Source organism: Miniopterus schreibersii, assembly GCF_964146895.1.
Source record: "Miniopterus schreibersii genome assembly, chromosome: 22".
Classification (NCBI taxonomy): domain Eukaryota; kingdom Metazoa; phylum Chordata; class Mammalia; order Chiroptera; family Miniopteridae; genus Miniopterus; species Miniopterus schreibersii.
This window is the reverse complement of record NC_138124.1, coordinates 11,615,661-11,630,671: the sequence shown is the minus strand read 5'-3', so window position 1 is coordinate 11,630,671 and position 15,011 is coordinate 11,615,661. Positions and strand designations below refer to the sequence as shown.

Here is a 15,011-nt window from a genome sequence, read left to right as displayed (position 1 = left end):
ACCCAGGGAGTGTGCGCCTGTGAGTGCTTTCTGAGTACAAATGGAAGAGCATGTACAGGCCGGGCGGGGAGGCGGGTGTTCGGACAGTCGCTGGTGGTCTTCTTCCTGGGGTGGGCATGGGAGCCAGGGAAGGGAGCTGGTGGGAGGACCAGGACACACATGCACGTGCGCGCGCGCACACACACACACACGCACATACACACTCCGCCCAGTTTCCTCCATGCTGGGAGACTGGGGGTCCATATGGGCCCTGTGAAAGGAGGAGGGATGAGGTGGGCTTTGGGCCCTGATGTTGGCTGCGGTTGTGTCTCCCAGCTGCTCTCCTCTCTCCCCTGGGAACGCCGGGTTCTCTTTTCCCTGCCTAGGGCCAGGCTGAGCCCCCACCAGCACTCACCCTGCGCTTCACGGGTCTCACAGATGGGCTAATCTCCCAGACCTGAACCCTATCCCCCCCCTTTTCAACAGCAGTGACATTGTCTAATCATGTCATTGCCCCGCTAGAAACTCTTGGGCCTGTCCCTGGGTGTCCCAGCCTCCCTTCCCCAGCTCGCCTGCCCCGGGGCCTTTGCACACACTCCTCTCGGCCTTGTCCTTCTGGCCACTGCCTGCTTCCCCTTTCACATCAAGCGCCTGTGTCCCTTCATGAGTATCTGTTCATTTCTTATTCAACAGATATTGATCTCTCCTGTGTGTCTGGCACTGAGCTAGATGCCTGAAAAATGGAGGCATCTGGGAGTTGATGTTTATTGGAGAGGATAGACGTTAAGCCCAAACTGTGGACCGTTCGATTCTGCAGGTGGCAGGTTTCCTGAACTTGGAGTACCGTCCCCTTGCCCCACCTCCTCTGCTTGGTTAGGTGTCTGCTCGGTGCTTTCCAGTCCCAGCAGCCGCCTCACTCCTCTGACCTCTGTTATAGCACCTGACACACTCTCAAAACCACTGGTTGGTTTTCCTATATCTCTCGTGAGGCCAAGCCCTGAGTCCAGGCACCTGTCATTCCTGATAGTAAATGTCAGTAGTAATGTTGGCTGATGGTCGGATGACATGATGGCTTGTCTGACAGGTGGAAGAACTTTCTGTAAGATACCCAGAGATCCTGTATGAGGATACCTGGACTGTATGAGCAAGTGTCACTAGAAAGGCCCCCAGGTTGTAGCACCAGAGGCTGTCCTGTGCTTGCAGAAGGGAGCAGTTTCCCACATGCCTCTGACCCTGGAACCACTGTGCCTGATGCCTGTTCACCTCCCTGGATGCCAGTGTTGCTGAGGTTCCTTCTCGAGGCTCCTTTGTGGGGCCCACACCTGCCTTCTAGTCTGTTCACAGCTCCTTCATTTTTTGGTTTCCCTCCTAATCTTGGTTGAATTTTTTTTTTTTAATGTACACGTAATGAAATTCACACTTTGCCCTGTATGGTCTATGAGCATAGACTCGTGTGTCTACCACCACCGACTGGATGCAGACAGCTCTTTCACCCCTAATCCTCCTGTGCTGTCCCTTCCAGTCCCTTCACCCCAAGCCCTGGCAACCACAGATTTGTTTTCTGTGCTTATAATTTTGCATTTTAAAATGTCACATACATGGAATCATACAGTACGCAGCTTTTTGGACCTGGCTTCTTTCACACATGCATTTGCTGTTCATCTGTGTTGGGTGAATCAATGGTTTATTCTTTTTTTATTGCGAAATAGTATTCCAGCCTGGCCGGTTTGGCTCAGTGGTTAGAGCATCGGCCCAAAGACTGAAGAGTCCCGGGTTCAATTCCCAGTCAAGGGCACATACCTGGGTTGCAGGTTCAATCCCCAGCTCAAGTCAGGGCACGTGCAGGAGGCAACCAATCGATGTGTCTCTCTCACATTGATGTTTCTCTCTCTCCCTTCCCTCCCTCCCTTCCACTATCTCTAAAATCAATGCGAAAAAAATTTCCTTAGGAGAGGATAGGAAAAAATAGTATTCCATGGTATAGGTCTTAAAATTGAAATTTCTTGGACCTGTTCTTAACTGTCCCTTCCAGGTGGCAAAGGTGTTCAGTCCTCACGAGATGCCATTTTTTTTAAGCCCTTCGTTGTCTTGGTGGCCATAACACTCTTTTCCCTCTCTCTTTCTAGGCTCCTAATCGTCAGCTCATGACTTACTGGTTACAGGAGCTGCAGCAGAAGCGATGGGAATATTGCAATGGCCTCGACACGGTCAAGTGGGACAGCAGGACCTCCCCGACCCCCGGGGACTTTTCTAAGGGCCTTGTAGCCAGAAACACCACAGGTGAGTCAGAAATAGAAGGACCTGCCCGGCCGGGCATGGCTCAGCCGGTGAGCATCATCCTAGGATCCAGGAGATTGGGGTTCGATTCCTGGTCAGGGCCCAGGCCCAGGTTGCGGGCTCCTCGATCCCCAGCAGGGGGCGAGCAGGAGGCAGCTGATCAATGACTCTCATCATTGATGTTTCTATCTCTCTTTCCCTCTCCCTTCCTCTCTCTGAAATCAATAAAGATATATTTTTTAAAAGAGAGAAAGAAATAGAGGGACCTGTGTCGGTTCTTTGTGTATTGCCATTTGACACAGCAAGTCAGCACAGCAGGGAAACTCAGAGTAGGGGTCACAGGGATGATCCCTTGTGCGCGGGCAGCTTTCCATACTGACCGAGTGCTTCCGTGTCCAGAGTGGTATTCAGGCCTAGGAATGACCTTGGGAGTCGGGCAAGGCCAGTGCCCAGCATCCTGCAGAGGACACAGCTGAGGTCAGCAGGTAATGTGCATGCTGGTGAAATTCCCATGGGACTCCAGTTGCTTCCTGCCTACCTGGAGGCACAGTACCCACACCTACACCTTCATTCCTTTTTTTATTATTATTGATTTCAGAGAGAGGAAGGGAGGGAGAGAGAGAGATAGAAACATCAATGATGGGGGAGTCATCGATCACCTCCCTCCTGCACACCCCCTACTAGGGATCAAGCCCAAAACCCCAGCATGTGCCCCGACCGGGAATCGAACCGTGATCGCCTGGATCCTAGGTCAATGCTCAACCGCTGAGCCACACTGGCCGGGCCTGCTATAGTACTTTTGATCAAAAGAAGTTCAATAACTCAGTACTGAAGCCACTTAGACCGTGTGGAAACCTCAGAGAAATGGGTAGGATGGGCACAGAGGTCCTGGTTTGCCTCGATTCTTTTACTCTGAGGACGCTGCTTCTCTAACAGAGGCTCCGAGGTATCACCCTGAATGGGGGGCAGAGAGGTGGCTCCCGGCCCTGTGGTCCGTACAGCATGTCCTTCCTTCTTTTAAACCAACAATGCTGTGGCCTGGGAGCAGAAGAAGACATCGGGAGCCCACATTTGGGTCTCTCCCTTGGTTTGGGGACTGTAAGTGGGAGTTTAGAATCTGTGCCACTGACATTTACGCATCCATTCAGCTAGGAGGCACCCACGAGTGGCTTCACCCCTCTTCTCATGGAATTTCCAGTGAGCGGGTATGAGGGGCCCGAGGGTACAGAGACCCATGAGTGGCTGAGCGCCGCTGTGGGTGGTCAGAGGCCTCTCTGAGGAGGTGGCAGCTACGCTGAGACCCGAAAGAGGAGCAGGACAGCCAGGGACGGGGGAGGAGGTTCAGGTGAGAGGACTGTCCTAGGTGGAGGGCAGTGGGGTGAGCCGAGCCTGGAGACACACCCAGGCTGGGGTTGAGGGAGCCTTGACATCTGGGTTTGGGACTTTGGACTTTATCCTAAGAGCAGCGGAGTGTCTGAAGGTTTATGTGTAGAAATGACTAGTTTTAGACTGCCACCAACTTTTAGATAGCTTCTAAGAGCAAATAATAAAACTTTCGACCGCTGGGCAATTTGGGAGACTAAAATTATTCAGGAAGCCAGAAGGCTCGAGGAGGAAGTGGAGAAGAGACATGTGGACTGGCCCACTGGGAGCTCTCAGCCTTTCTGTTCTTTTTTTTTAATCTGCACCAGAGGATATTTTTCCATTGCTTTTTCAGAGAGAGTGGAAGGGAGAGAGAGAGAGAGAGCGAGGGAGAGAGAAAGAAAGAGAAAGAGAGAGAGAGACATGAAAGAAACACATTGATTGGTTGCCTCCAACCAGGGCCAGGGATCAAGCCTGCAACCGAGGGACGTGCCCTTGGCCGGAATCGAACCTGGAACCCTTCATTCCACAGGCCGAGGCTCTAACCACTGAGCAAAACTGGCCAGGGTCCCCTCTCCTTTTTGGTGCTCAGATCACACTTGGAAGCTGTCTCTACTGACTACTCCTTCAGAGTCTGCATTTAACTCACTTTTGATAAAGAAAAAAATAGCATTTTCAGGTTAACCCTGCTCTGTCCTTCTGCACCTCACAGTGGTGACATCCAGGCCCCCTTTGCCATCTTCTTTGACACGTGAGACCGGCACCTCCCCATGCTCTTTGCGCCTTTCTTGGACGACAGTGCATCCTGGGTTTGGCTTTACGGGAATTCTCCTGGAGCACTCGGCTCTGCTCTCTGCTGAGGCTGCTGGCAGGAGGCTCGGCCCCAGGGAGGCAGCAGGCTGGAGCAGGAGAGGAGGGAGACCCACCGAGGCAAGCCCCGGTGTGAGCACGGGTCCCCCCTGTCAGAGTGACCTCCTGTGGGAGGGGCTCGTGCAGATCTGGGAAACTGGGACTGTCCGGGTCACACTGGAATTAAGAGGTTGTGCTGGGCCCTGGCCAGGTTGCTCAGTGGTTAGAACGTCAGCCTGCAGACTGAAGGGTCTTGGGTTCGATTCCTGTCAAGGGAGGGTACCTCAGTTGCGGGCTCGATACCCGCCCAGGTTGGGGCCCATTCAGAAGGCAACCAATCAATGTGTCTCTCTCACATCGATGTTTCTCTCTTTCTCTCTCTTCCTTCCGCTCTCTCTGAAAAGCAAAGGAAAAAATATCCTTGGGTGGGGGTTAAAAAAAAAGAAGCTGTGCTGGTATCAGAACCTAGGAAATGTAAACACGGTGGTCCAAAGCTCACTCAAAGGCGTCATTTAGGCATTTGAAAGTGCTTAAAAAGAACAGAGACGGTCTCACAGCAAACCCCTCAAGCGCAGATTTTCTGTCCTGCTGCCGCCGTCAGATAAAGCTCGCCAAGCACCGCTGAACCCAGCCAGTCCTCGTAAGGACGCCCGGGGAGCCCCGCTGTGTCCCGCTGTGTCCTCAGGCAGTCCCCTGACCGCTAACCTTAGCACATGTGTTGAGGAGAAGCCAGCAGCTCCGCTTTCATTTGAGTAAATCTCACGTGCTCTTAAAAACCCGAAAACCAGGAAAGAGAAAACAAGGACAGCAAAAACTGGGAAATTGCCTCTTTTACACATCAGATCATTGTATTTAGAAATGGCCTGTTTCGCCAACATCCTCCGTGACCTCCAGTCCCTTTTCTCCACCCCACCCCCAGGGGCTCTACTTCCCCAGGAAGCATTTCCAGTGTGGGCGAGAGTTGCTGCAAGGTCGGGGGTTTTCTTGGTAATCATGGGGTTTTCTCTTGACAATGTGACCCCGCAGAGGGGCCGTCCTCACCTTGCTGCCAGGCCACACAGGAAGAAGGGGCTGGACTCCTGTTTATTTCCTGGCTTCGCTTAGAATTGTGGTGCTTCACCCCGGCCAGGTGGCTCAGTTGTTTCAAGCGTTGTCCCGATGCACCACGGTTGAGGGTTTGATCCCCGGTCAGGGTACATATAAGAATCAACCTCTGAATGCATAAATCTGGAATAACAAATTGATCTCTCTCTCTCTCTCTCTCTCTCTCAAAATCAATAAATACAAATAAAAGGAATTATAATGCTTTGCCCAGGAGGGGTCTGGGAAAGACCAGCCTTTGGGAAGCCGGGTGTCAGTTTTACCTTCCTGCCTCATCTGCACCCACTGGCTGGCGCACCCCCCCCCCCAGCGCTGGGTGCCCACCTCTAATAGTCACGGCACCTGCGGCGGTTGGCCCACCGCAGGGCAGGTCACCGCGTTCACGCCCTGGCTCTGGGCTTTCATGTTCTAACAAGAGAAGTAGGTAGAGAGGTGTTTGAAATTTTGGTTTTTGTTTATTTGTTGGAATTCCTTCTCCAAATGAAGTCATAAGGGGAGCGCCAATCTATCAAAAGAGTGAAAAGAGGAAGCCCTGTGGCTGATGCCGAGGGTGGTGCCCTCCCTCTTCTCCCTCTAACAGTCCCCGTGGCATCTCCTGGAGCCCCTCAGCTCAGAGGAGGGGTCTTGATGCCAGTCACCCATGCATGTGACTTTAGCTTGACATTTGATTTTGTGTCTCTCTGCCCTAGACACTCCCTCCTTTAGGGCCACTGCTCTGTCTCACTCTTTTTTTTTTTTTTTTAATGTATCTTTATTGATTTCAGAGAGAGGAAAGGAGGGGGAGAGAGAGAGACAGAAACATCAATGATGAGAGAGTCATTGATCGGCTGCTTAGCCCACAACCCGGGCCTGTGCCCCGACCGGCAATCGAACCCCGATTTCCTAGATCCTAGGCCGATGCTCAGCCGCTGAGCCACGCCTGGCCGGGCTGTCTCACTCTTTATTGCACCCTCAGTACCTAGAACTTGACACATGAGAGTAATTTGAACCAAGAACTGGGAACCTGTGGTGGTTTATAACTCCTGGTCCTCTGGGCTGACATCTGGGCTCTACTCCCCAGCCCGCAGTCCTTCCATCCCCAACACCCTCTCCCTTTTCTCCTGAGAACCCCACCCTCAGCCGGCATTGACTCTCCTGGCCAGAGCCAAGTTCCCCCAATAGAACCATCAGTCCCTTCTTCACGTCACACCCCGGACACTTTCCCCAGTGTTTCTTCCCACTCTGGCCACTGTCAGGTGAGCAACCTGCCTGCAGAGCCTGAGCCCATCGTGAGGTGCCTGGGACATGGATTTCCAGGGTCCCCAGCAGCGCAGGTTCCCCTGAGCTCCTCCTTCTAACACCTGCCACCTTCACAGACACCTGCCCTAAGCGACAGGTTGTGTGTCCTCTGGTTAGAAAGTCGTTTTTTCCTTGGATCTGGTGTTCAGCACTTCCTCCGGATTCTCTTTTCACAGAAAGCGGTGGTTGGTGTTGCCTCTCTGGAGAGAGATGCGTTAGTGGGAGGAAGTGTAGACGATTGTTGTGAAACAGTGTTACATTCTGCCACAAACGCCTCTTCTCCCGGATCAGGTCATTGGGAAGAATACAAAGTACTTGTAGTTGGATACATTGTTGTCTAAACAGTAAAAAAGTAAGGTTTTTTTGTGGGAAATTTTAAACATAGGCAAAGAGAGAATGACATAGTGTTACCCCCATGCTCATTAGGTAGTTTCAACAGTTATTGTTTCATAACCCACCTTGTTTCATTGATACCCCTGCCCACTTAATTTTGTGATTTTGGAAGTAAGTAACATGTCATTTAAAGCAATTATTATTTATTTGTTCAATAATAAAATGTCGTTTTGAAGCAGGTCTTGGGTAGTATATAATTTCAACCTTCAAATTTTCTTTTTTTAAAAAAAATATATCTTTATTGATTTCAGAGAGAGGAAAGGAGGGAGAGAGACAGACAGAAACATCAATGATGAGAGAGTCACTGAGGATCGAGCCCGCAACCCGGGCCTGTGCCCCAACCAGGAATCGAACCGCGATCGCCTGAATCCTAGGTCGATGCTCAACCGCTGAGCCACACCGGCCGGGCCAACCTTCAGATTTTCAAAAGCTGACACTGACACTAGAGTGTTGCAGTGTGAGGTCTGATCATGCTTTTGCATTAATGCATTTGCCTGTGAATGTCCTGAACTGCTCTTCTGCGACATGCAAACTTATTAGTGTCGCTTTTTGCAGATAATAGCAAATATGTATATATTTGTATTTGCCCCATTTTCTTAGACAAAGTGTAGTATGATCTGATCTGCACTTTGCTTTTTGGGCCGAACCGTTTGACTTGGAAGCTTGTTCCTTGTCAGTACAGGTGAGTGGAGCCTGGCCACAGCCAATGCCAGGCTCACTGATCTACAAGACAGCAGAGGAGAGCCCAGCCTCCTGGTTCCCTGGCCGAGGCTGTTGACAGCTGGCGGTTTGAAGATATCACAACCTTCCTTTGAGAAAGGAGGGTCGGATACTTTAGATCAAAATGGTTGCAGAACGCTGAAGCCACCGCAGATATTTTTATGCAGTCTACGTTAAAACTATGTCAGCACACGTGTAGTACAGGTTTTTATATAGTATTTTGGTTAGTGTTTCACAGAGGATGTTGGGGAGGCTCTGAGTCACTGACCTTTGTCTGCCTCTCTTTCAGATTTCGTTTACCCACAACCAAATGCTTCTGCAGAAAAAGCCAGAAATGTCCTAGCTGTGGAAACTGCGCCTGGAGAGCTGGTGGGAGAGCAGGCTGCAAGTCAGCCAGCCCCGGGGCACCCGAACTCCATCAATTTCTCTTTGAAGCAGTGGGGCGCTGAGCTCAGGTGAGTCTCAGGAAAGCCTGTCGCATGTGACACTGAACACGGACGACTTCTGACAATATACGTTATGATTTCATATATGAATGTTATCACCTGTCATTTCTGGGTCTGTTTCTATTTACTGATTTTTTCCCCTCCTAATGAGTAGTATTTTCATCCTTCTCTGCATGCCCGGTAATTTTTTTCTTGGGTGACCAATATTGTGAGTTTTTACCTTTCCAGATGCTGGATTTCTTTGTCTTCTATAAATATTCCTGAACTTTGTTTTGGAATGTAGTTTAAATATGTTTTTATTGATTTGAGAGAGAGAGAGGAAGGGGGAGAGAGAGAGATAGAAACACTGATAAGAGAAACATTGATTGGCTGCCTCCTGCCCGCCCCTACTGGGGATCAAGCCCGCAGCCCAGGCATGTGCCCTGACTGGGAATCAAACCAGAGACCTCTAAGTGCCTGGGCTGGTGCTCAACCAACTGGGCCACACTGGCAGGGGACCGTATCTGTATTTGATAGCTATCATTCATGTGTGGATTTTTTAAATAGTTTTACTACATATGTATCTATCTGTAAATATATATTAATAGCATTATCTTAAAGATTTAAAACAACATCCTGTTGTATATGTCATTCTTTAGTTACTTTTCTTTCGGCATTTAAAAAATATTTATGTGCATGTTACAGGTAGCTTTAGCTAGAAAGTACATTCCACAAGGGCAGGAATCTTTGTTTTGTTCCCTGGCTTAGCCTAAACACCTAGAATAGTGCCTGCCACACAGTAGGCACGCAATAAATATTTGTCAAATGAACGAATTCATTTTAAATCATGTATAGCCTTCGTACGCATGTGCTTCAGTTTATCGGTTTTCCTCTTGATGGACGTTTAAGTTGTATGTTTTTGCCGATGTGAATAGTGCCGCAATGCATGCTCTTGCTTGTGGCTCCTTGTGCACATGTGTGAGAATCCACTTAGGAAACGCGGGGTCCTAGGGCAGACACCTTTGTCTTAACCGTGTGCTGCCGAATTCTTCTTGGTGGTAACAGCACCGGTTCATGCTCTCACCAGCAGGCCGCGTGTATCATCAGCATTTGATATCAGATCTTTTTCATCTTTTCCAGCCCCATACATGTGAACTTATGTTTTTCTTTTACAGTTTTTTGTTTAAATAACACATTTAATTTTCCCCGATAGAAATTCAATGTCCTCTTTCCGCCCGGGAAGAGGGCATGATAGTCGGAAGAGTGTGTTTTATACCAATGAAGAGTGGGAGCTTCTAGACCCAAGCCCTAAGGACCTGGAGGAGTCCACAGCCCAGGAAGAGAGGAAGAAGCAGCTGCCCGAAGGAAACAAAGGTACAGACGTGGCTCTCGTCTGTCATTATCCCCGCTGCCATCTGCCAACAGCCAGCGGTGCGGGAGGCCCTTCAGGAGCAGGGAGCTCGCATGCTGGGGAGTTCGCATTCTCTTTGAGGGAGATAAAACATAAAGGCCTGAAAAAAATCACGTTACAAGAAATGAGCAACTGTCCAGTCCCATGGTTCTTAAACTTTTTCAGGAGATAGAACATCCATGTGCTCTTTACAGAAATACTGATTTAAAAAAACACACAAAAAAAACCTGTCCTGGGTTCTGGAATCCCCACCATCCAGCCTCCACAGCCTTGAACTTGTGGCCGCTCTCATTTCCTCTCAGCTCCTACCTCTCCCTGCACCACCATCAGCTGAGGATTTTAAAGTTAAGTCTAGATACCAATCCGTTGCCTCTAAACATTGTATTAGTATTTATCTCTGAGAGGTAATGACTACAAAAGTATAACCACAGCTTCATTAATATACCTAAAAACAGTTACAGTGAACCCTGACTGTTACCTCAGCCCCCAATTGTTCCTTCAATGTCTGCCTACCGGCGGCCTGTTCAGATCAGGAGCCCACGGGCCCGCAGTCCCCAGCATAGGTTCATTTTGCCTGTTTTCCAACCTCATATAAATGGAATCTGTAGAGCGTGTACTCTCATGTGTCTCCCCTTTATATTTCAAATATGTATTTGGATTCATCTATACTAAAATTTATTTGGATCCCTCTGTATTCTTAAATACCAGTTTTCAAGGAAGAGAATGTATAGTCAGGCTTTAAAATGTGTGTTTATAATTTTTACATACATTTGGGGGGGAGGTGGTTTCTTTTTTTACAAAGAGCAAAGATAGAAGCCAAAGGTCCCTAGTACGTCTAAGTCCTGCCCTTGGAACCTGGCATCCAATTTCATAGGGGGTCCTGGGGAAGAGACACCCGTGTTCCCAGGATGCCGTGGGTGCAGGAGAACCCACGTCCTTCCCTGGCCTGTGTCTCTGGTTCTCTCTGGTCCTCAGAGTACCTGAAATGGGAAAGAGGTGATGTGAACATAGAGGTTTAGCACTGAGCTTTTGAAAATAGATTTTGGAAAATAAACTTGACATCACCGAAGAATGTTGGGAGAGCCACAGTGCTGTTTTGTCATTAATTTCCCGTTAGTGCCTTTTTTCATCTGTCTTAAGGCAAAGATTGAGCAATCAAACGAGAGTGTAATCTTTAAAGTGGTCACATGGCAGAGTCTTGTAAGGAAGCATCCAGTGGGGGGGGCATGTCTGACTAGGGGTGTGACTGCGATCGGGAATGGAAGGGGCAGAGGCCCCGCCAGGGGGTGAGTGCAGAGTCCTTGGAGGGGGACCGCCAAGAGCCTGGCGTGTTTTACTGGCGTTTGCAAAAGGAAGATTTGGCTGCTCTTAAAAAACAAATTTTTTTTCTCTGTAGGGGTAACCAGCTCAGGATTTTCCTTTGATTTGGGACGTGTTCCCTACAAAGGAAAGCGCCCTTTGAAAGACATGATTGGATCATACAGAAGCCGTCACAGTAGCAGTGACCCTGCCACCACCGAGGGGACGTCGGGCAGTGGGGGCACCGGCAAGCTGGCCTCCGACGTGCAGCTGCAGATGCAGAGCCAGCAGGAGGAGCTGGCACGCTTGAAGAAGGACCTGTCCAGCCAGAAGGTAACTTTTCTTCCTCACGTCTCTCTCGTTCCACATCGGCAGGCCGGGACCCTGAAAGTTCTGTGTTGCCACGGCCGCTGTCCTAGGCGCTGCCACGGTGCCTGATTGTTGTTCAGACACAATTGAATTTCCAAAGAGAGTGAAGACCCCTCGAGTGGTCAGAGGAGGGAGTTGTCTGCTTCTCGCTCACTCCCACCCTGACACCGGCTCTCTGAGCTTCAGCCCAGAGCCCGTGACTGGTTGTTAAAAGACTTTCCACATCCTGTTAAACGACACTTTCCTTCCGAGCTAACCAGACCCAGCTCCCCTTAATTGCTCAGCAGGCCAGTGGATCAGGGTTAGAGCTCACAGGGGGTTTTGTTTTGTTTTGTTTTGTTGTTTTGTTTTTAATATTTTCTACTGATTTTTTAGAAAGGGAGGAAGGGAGACGGAGAGAGAGATAAAAACACTGATGAGAAACATCGATTGGCTGCCTCCTGCACACCCCCTACTGGGGATCGAACCCGCAACCCGGGCATGTGCCCTGACCTGGAATCACACCAGTACCTTTCGCTGCAGGGGATGGGGCCCAGCCAGCTGAGCCACACCGGCCAGGGCTAGAGCTCACACTTTAATGCGGACGAGCGTTTACCCGGAACCATTGCTAATTACAGTGTGTGTGCCCATTATTTCCTGTTTCCTATGATCTCTACACACGGTCTTTATGGAGTAAGAAGTTTTTTTTTTTCCTCTTTATTTTTGAGATCCTTCTAGAGGAAGTTGGGTATTAAAATCTTTCCAGTAAAGTTTCTGCATTTCCTCAAATCCCAGTGGTCACTGTGTAGACTCGTCACAAGCCTGCTTCCCCTCCCCCTCCCCTCCACCCCCTGTGGCGCCAGGAGCTCGTGCGGCTGCTGCAGCAGACGGTGCGGTCATCCCAGTATGACAAGTATTTCACGAGCAGCCGGCTCTGTGACGGGGTCCCCCATGACACGCTCGAGCTCCTGCACCAGAAGGATGACCAGATCCTGGGCCTCGCCGGCCAGCTGGACAGGTTCAACCTGGAGAAAGAGAGCCTTCAGCAGGAGGTGAGGACCCTGAAGAGCAAAGTGGGCGAGCTCAACGAGCAGCTGGGGATGCTGATGGAGACCATCCAGGCCAAGGACGAGGTCATCATCAAGCTGTCTCGGCAGCTCAGCGAGTGTGAGGGCACCGTGGCCTCTCCCACCTGGGCCCCCAGCTCGCCCACCGCCGGCACGGCCAGCAGGGACCAGCTGGAGCTGGACAGGTTGAAGGTGAGAGCAGGCGTGGGCTGACTACTGGGACAAGAAACCCCAAAGCCCCTTCACAGTCTCTGTGCGTTGACGTCCCTCTAGGGCTACCAGCCTCAGTGAGCTGCAGTCAAATAATTCCTAGTCTCCTACGGAGCTTCCTTGGAAATGGAAGTCAGCCCAGCAGTGCTGCCGTTGCTCCAGCACTTTCAGCTCTCTCCCCACTCTGACTTCCAGCAGCTGAGACATTATACACCTTTAGAGCGTCACCATCCCACATAACCTCCGGAGGCTGCGTCTTGCCCCCCTCTGAGGCCGGTTCAGGAACGTCACCACCATTACGTAGCTTCACTCCCCGTCTTCTTCGTCACAGCGGTGGTCCCTGCCTGCCTTCTGCTGCCGCAAGTGGCCCCAGAGATTAATCAGAAGGTGCCCGATAATCAGTTTTCAGTTCCTCATAACTCGCTCCGACTTAGCAGGGCTGCTTGGTGAGGCAGCAAAATGTTAATTGTGTTCAGCCAGTGTGAACTGATGGTTTTTGTGGTGTGTTTTTTTCAACAGGATAATCTGCAGGGGTACAAAACCCAAAATAAATTTCTAAATAAGGAAATTTTGGAACTCTCGGTGCTTCGGAGAAATGCAGAAAGGAGAGAAAGGGATCTGATGGCCAAGGTGGGTCAGGGCGGGTGTACCCCATTACCTGGCAGGAGGTGTGGCCCAGAGCCGCCTAGAAATGGATGTGCTTGAGAAACAGTTCAGCGCACAGGCTGGAAGGATGTGGTCGCCGACACCAAAATATACTTAAAATAGAAACAGTGCGTAGCACTGCATGCTGTCTCCCTATGTGGGGGAATGAAGACAGGTAGCAGGGCCTGCAGTGTGGCTTCCATCCACACGTGTAGTGGAGTTTACAAAAAAATATTAACTGCAGCCCCAAGTCTCCAAATTAAGGTTATTTGCGTTTCCGACTCATGCTATTGCGCTAGGCGAATCTCTATTTTCTCTATAAATGGGAGTGGTGAGGACAATGCCTCCATGGTGAGCCCCGCAGGGTTGGTGTGAGGGTCAGAAATGATGGTGGCTGCTTAGGGCTTTGCAAAGTGTGGAGACATCACAGACATTCAGTTACAGCCCAGTGCAGGTCGGTGACGGTGTGTCAGCACCTGCCTGGCTCCAGAACTGGTCTCAAAGCAGCTTCCCAGACCTTGGTCCCATGATTTCCAGGGGTGTATTTGATTTGCCTGATAAGGTGGCAGTTGGGAGCTAGTCCTGGGTCATTGTCCTAAGGTGTCGGTGTCCCACAGGGAGGCTGCTCATGGCCCGTGTGCCAGGTATCACTCAGTGTGACTCCATAATGGGCGTGTGGCCCGGTTTCTGCGACTCATCTCACCCATGTCCAGAACCGATGCTTGTGTTGGCATCCAGACTTTTTTTTTTTTAAATATGTTTTTATTGATTTCAGAGAGAGAAAGGGAGAGGGAGAGAGAGAAACATCAGTGATGAGAGAGCGTCATCGACGGGCTGCCTCCTGCACGCCCCCTACTGGTTATCGAGCCCGCAGCCTGGGCATGTGCCCTGACCGGGAATCGAACCATGACCTCCAGGTTCATGGGTCAACGCTCAACCACTGAGCCACACTGGCCGGGCCAGACGTCTTATTATCAGCACCTCCTCTGTGCCACACCTCGCAGAAGGAAGGGGGCCCCAGGGCAGGCCATTTCAAACATGACAGATGGCCTGTGGAGTAACTTAGTCTCGTCTGATTTAGTGTCTCTGGCTCTCACGTCCCCGTAGTTTGGGGCTCCTCATTCATTGGTGGCCGCGCTGCCTAAGGCTTGGTTTCCCTGCGTCTCTGGGTGGGTGAGGTAACTGCCGCTCTCTCCGCAGTATTCGAGCCTGGAAGCCAAGCTCTGCCAGATAGAAAGTAAGTACTTGATCTTGCTCCAAGAGATGAAGACGCCAGTCTGCTCCGAAGAACAGGGGCCTGCCCGGGACGTCATAGCCCAGCTGCTGGAGGACGCACTGCAGGTCGAGGGCCCGGAGCAGCCAGAGCAAGCGTTCGTGAAACCTCACCTTGTCAGGTATGGGACCAGTGGCTGGGGGGGGTGACAGCAACCTCTCTTCACATCTCTGCTGCCTCTTCCATCGCCGGGTCTCTCTGGCCGACTCCTGCCTTCCTCTTCTACTTCTGAGGGCTCCTTCGTGACTCTGGGCCCCCCAGATAACCCAGGATAACCTCCCTGTCTTAGGCTCTCTAACTAATTCCATCTGCCACGTTCCCTTTGCCACGTAACGTCGCGTGTTCACAGGCTGCACAGGTGGGGCACGGACGTC

The 15,011-nt window shown here is 50.7% G+C and overlaps 1 protein-coding gene across 4 annotated transcripts in view; it reads left to right on the top strand.

Moving 5' to 3' along the window:
* Positions 1-15,011, top strand: part of TBC1D2B (TBC1 domain family member 2B) — a 39,224-nt gene that overhangs the window by 12,866 nt on the left and 11,347 nt on the right. For all 4 annotated transcript variants that reach the window (XM_081124777.1, XM_081124779.1, XM_081124778.1 and 1 more), the window contains exons 2-8: positions 2,106-2,259; positions 8,249-8,414; positions 9,598-9,758; positions 11,192-11,427; positions 12,306-12,701; positions 13,239-13,349; positions 14,565-14,758. In XM_081124777.1, coding sequence (XP_080980903.1) covers positions 2,106-2,259; positions 8,249-8,414; positions 9,598-9,758; positions 11,192-11,427; positions 12,306-12,701; positions 13,239-13,349; positions 14,565-14,758 — 1,418 coding nt within the window. The remainder of the gene's footprint in view (positions 1-2,105; positions 2,260-8,248; positions 8,415-9,597; positions 9,759-11,191; positions 11,428-12,305; positions 12,702-13,238; positions 13,350-14,564; positions 14,759-15,011) is intronic.